This window comes from Medicago truncatula, chromosome 6, assembly GCF_003473485.1.
Source record: "Medicago truncatula cultivar Jemalong A17 chromosome 6, MtrunA17r5.0-ANR, whole genome shotgun sequence".
Taxonomy (NCBI): Eukaryota; Viridiplantae; Streptophyta; class Magnoliopsida; order Fabales; family Fabaceae; genus Medicago; species Medicago truncatula.
Genome location: NC_053047.1, coordinates 4,260,703 through 4,265,451, shown reverse-complemented (window position 1 = coordinate 4,265,451; position 4,749 = coordinate 4,260,703). Strand labels below are relative to the sequence as shown.

At 34.3% G+C, this 4,749-nt stretch overlaps 1 protein-coding gene across 1 annotated transcript; it reads right to left on the bottom strand.

Annotated features, from left to right (window-relative positions):
- Positions 1-383: 383 nt before the first annotated feature.
- On the bottom strand, positions 384-4,196 carry LOC11412994 (uncharacterized). Its single transcript, XM_003618570.4, has 6 exons — positions 3,851-4,196; positions 3,012-3,161; positions 2,189-2,447; positions 1,644-1,862; positions 1,391-1,533; positions 384-964 (listed from the first exon to the last, which is right to left on the bottom strand). Exons 1-6 carry the CDS (start codon positions 4,130-4,132, stop codon positions 665-667), a joined length of 1,353 nt encoding a protein of 450 aa, XP_003618618.1. The 5' UTR covers positions 4,133-4,196; the 3' UTR covers positions 384-664.
- Positions 4,197-4,749: the final 553 nt, after the last annotated feature.

Below are 4,749 nucleotides of genomic sequence, written 5' to 3'. Positions count from 1 at the left end.
TAGATTTTATTGCTGATGTTACTTAGTTTTAACATGCTGTGGAGAAATTATGGACTTGTGATGCTTGGGAATAAATTCTCGTGCATAGTTGTTGTGCATAGTTGATATGTTTGGCTATGATGGATATATTCTATTCTAAATTATTTTCCGTCTAATAAGACCGCAATGGGTGGTAAAATTCTCCTTCAAGAGACTTAACACTAATCCGAGTGGCTAGAGCTCACACATTTTTTAAATGTTGAAAAGTGGGGTGGCTGGGGTTCGAACCCAACCCCTACATATATTATGCAATATCCCTTCCAACTGGGTTAAGCTCACGGGGACAACACTTATGTACTTTGATTCTAGCATATATGATTATAATTTTATTTAGCAATATACGATTAAAAATATAACTTGCTATATTATATTAACACACTATTTCAGGTGTAGAAATTACTTTCTAGAGTTCTGACTTTGGTGGCTTTAAGATTTATCTTCTTAAGAATCACATAGCAACTGTGCCTGATATGAAATGGACAACATATATATGCCTATTCCAATGTAAAACATTTACATTTTGTTTAAGAAGAATCAACCTCCTAAATTAACAAAACTATATGCAATATACCATTTGCCAAGTTGACAAGTAATTGCAATTTGCAAGTGATATATTCATGCTCTCTCATCTCTTCCTTCCTGCAACAGTTTTCTTCACAGCTCCAACTGAGACCAAAAACTCGTCAAGAGATGATAAGGTTCTCATGTCATCGGGAGGAAAGTAACTGGCTGCTTTTCCTTTGATCGATGAAAACAGAAGGGAAAGTGAAGGCCAAGCATCATACCGGTCATCCAAAAACTCGTCCAGAAATGCAAATGCGGCACGGAAATCAGACCTACTTGCGTTTATTGGTGCAGAGAAGTGAGCTGGGATAATTCTTCTAAACTTCCAATCTCTCGAAATACTGTCAACCCAGTCTTTTACCTGAATCATCGTGAAACAATGCAAAAATGTGATTTGAGAATTTTGTCATCTCAATGCTATGACTTTGAGATTCTTAAGGATGAACAGTTCAAGTAGGCGCTTATAGCATACTTGTGTTTATCATATAAGTGCTTATGTCTAAGTTATTTCTATAATAAATGATAAAATAGAGACAAACTATTTTCATATAAGCTAGTATACACTATTTTCATAGCTATCCTAGAGAGCTTATGGAAATAAGCTACAAACGGGCTTATGGACATGTGATAAACTATTTCCCTAAGCTGTCACAAATAGTCTCACAAGTGTTTATGTTAGTAGATAAACTAAAATTAGTCAATCCAAACAGGCCCTAACACTATATTAGGTATAACTAGATAGCAATTTGATTAGTGGAAATGCAGTGATACGACAGAAAGATATTACCTTTTCAGGAACTTTGCTGAAGACCAGAGTCTTGACGATAGGTGAAACAATCAACTTCTCTGACATTTGTTCAAAGCTGGCATTAGGCTCCAAAAGATTAGCAGGACCAAGAAACAAGATTTGTAGAACCATTCTTTCCCATCCTGCAGATTACAACCATCAAGTTTCATTTCATTTTGAACTCGAACTCTAAAGTACGCAACTCACTTTAGAGTGTAACGTGAACAATATCAATCACTAAACGAGCCCTAACCTTTTTGCAGGTTTCTTTTGTTGTCAATTACAGGTTCATCAGGCACCTCTTTTCCCTTGCTAAGAATCTTTACAGCCAAACCATTTTTTGCAGATGCTAAAAGGGATTCTTTGTTAATACACACGGGTGGCTGTTTCGGTACAAGAATAACAGCATCTGTCACCAATAATGTCCTTGAAGGCTTGTGGTAGAAAGCAACCTCCACATATGGCCCAATTCCTAAAGAAATAAGCAAATGAGACTTTTCATTCTTTACTTACAAAGATTAAAGCTCTATTTGGATAAACAATTTAATTAAGTGCTTTTAGCATAAACGTTAATCATATAAGCGTATTTATAAGCTAGTTTTATAATGAAAGATAAAAAGAAGTCAAACTGTTTTCATAAGCTATCCTGGAAAACTTATGCAAATAAGCTAAAAGCAGTTTAGGGACATGTCATAAGTTGTTTTATAAGTTCTCTCAAACAGTGTTACAAACACTTATGTCAGTAAACAAGTCAATCCAAACTTAGTATGATAATATCCAAAAGCTAATTATCATTACCAACTTCTGGTGAGCTTAGAACCTTTTGCTCTATTTCACCGGCCCAAGGAGTGGATAAATCTTCATCTTTTAAAGTTTTTGCACGAAAAATGCCAAAGAATTCTAAAGGTAAGTTCAATGGCCAACTCCATTGCCTCGGTGCCACCCATACCTGAGCACGCGGAAATTTTCTTGAAAACGGACCGACAAATATTTTGTGCTCGTAGGCGAAAGTAGGGAGGACAATGTATTCAACTGGAGCCCCCAATTCCTTGATAAGCTGCAAGAAACAAAGAAAATTATATGTTAAGAAAGCATGATAAAATCGCCCTTCCAATAATATTGAATTTATAATCCAGTGCTCACAAAACAAACATGAACACTCTTGATCTATGAAGCACCAATATAGACACGGACACCGAACACGATACTGACACGTTGACAACGATAATAATTTAAGAAAATAGAAGGGGTTGAATATACTACATGTGCCAGTGTGCCATACACCAGACACACCTTCAATCTAAAGTGTCAGTGCTACAAAGCTCTTGATCAAGTGAGAGAAATTTCCTTGCAGCATTTATTGAGGGATGAAAGTTTGCTTAGTGAAACAATCCAATCAATAAATTCAAACAGAGCCCTATTGTAGACCAAATAAACACTCATCTGATAAGCATGTAAGCTATAAGCACTTAACTAAACTATTTATACAATCAGGGCCCTATTGTAGACCACATTATCTTGCGTTTACAAGAATTCGATTCTACTACTTGAAGAAACTATTTCATAAAAGATCATTCCAAGTTTGCATACTCAAAGAGATTGGTAATCATAATGGAATAACCTGAATACACTCATCAGTTGGAGCTATAGGTGCGTGAACCCATAAGCCACCAGATTTGAGTTTGATAACTGTCATTCTAATGTTTGTTGAAACACTGCTGAAGCCTAATGCTTGTTCCTGTTCAAATAGCCATATGCAACCCTTCACCGCCTACACCATGATTAAAACAAAAAGGAGCAATAAGTATCTCAAAAACAGAATTCTGGCTAAAACTTATAGTGAAAATGTTACAAGGAAATAATAGGATTTCCATATACTAGAAAATATCAACATGCCGCTAAGCATTATAAGATGCAATGCCAAAACAATGCTAAATAACCGATGCATGTGGTATCCGACACGTGTAGGTGTCGGATGCAACACCTATACATGTGGTAACATTTAATCACTTCAATTTTCTCAAATTGTTATCAGTATCTACATGCAATGTGTCTGATGATATTGTTTGTGCTTCATGGTTAAAACATTCCAAATGCACTCAGAATCCAATAAAAGTAGAGGCCACTGTGACTGTGATTTTCTCAACAAGTATCAAAAACATAAAAAATCCCAATAACCAAATCCATGGAGTAATTTGGCCTTGTTTAAATAAACAGATTATAACATAATAGCTTATCTTATTAATTGGTTAGGTATAAGCTATTTTTTATAACAAAAGTTAAAATAAATTCATACTATTTTCATAAGCTAACAATTTATGAACATGTGACACTTGTTCTATAAACTCTCACAAACAGTCCAAATATTTATATAAGTAGATATAAGTTTAAATAAGTCAATCTAATACAGACCAGAAAATAAGCAACAAAACAAACATAAGACAAATCAAGATAGCATACTTCAGTCCTAATAGTGAGTCTATTGAGAAAAGGACCAAGTGGAAAAGGAAAACCAGTGAAGTTGAAGTAAAATCTTCCATTAGCACTGCTTGTTGTTCCAGAAGAACTTGTGGCAGAAGCAACAACCAAATTGAATGAATCTCTTCTTTGTTGTCTTTGTTTCACATGCAAGCAAAGACCCTTTAAAGAACCACCAACAAAATTTGAACTTGAGTGTTTTAAATTGATGTGGTTCTTCAAAAGTGTGGAATTTGGTGAAGAAACAGCAATTGCTGCTACCATTTTTGTTACTTTTTTGTTGTTGATGTTGTCATAAACTAATGTACTGGTTTTGTTGTAGGTACATATGAAGTGAAAAACACTATTGGATATGGTTTTGACACGTGGAATATTGGTCTTAGGATTTTGTCCAACAAGGATGTTTGTGAACCTCATCTTAATTGTGGAAGCTGTGTTAAGTGACAAGAAGCTAGGTGAAGTTTACTTTCTTCTCATTGTTCTAGAACATTGTAGACTTTTTTTCCCAAAAGAATTATTCATGAAATTTACTTTTAAATTTTATTAATTAAAAGAGACAATATCTCATAACACGGTGTGAGTGAAACGAATGGTACACCAGTTTAGTTGTTTTCAAAAACAATTATTGAAATATGTAACATTTATTTTGTTTTTCTGGTGGTTCTCACCACAGGAATTAATCATGTTCCAACACTAATAATCGCAGTGTATAATTTTAACTAAGATTACAATGTTTAAATGAAACAATGTCTTGTATACACCATAGATAACTTCTTTTTTTTGTTATAGAGTCTAACAAAATTTACACACACAGTATTGAAAAGTGATTTCACCATATCAAATGTCAAATTCTGCTCATTACCTAAATAGTTTCGCTCATT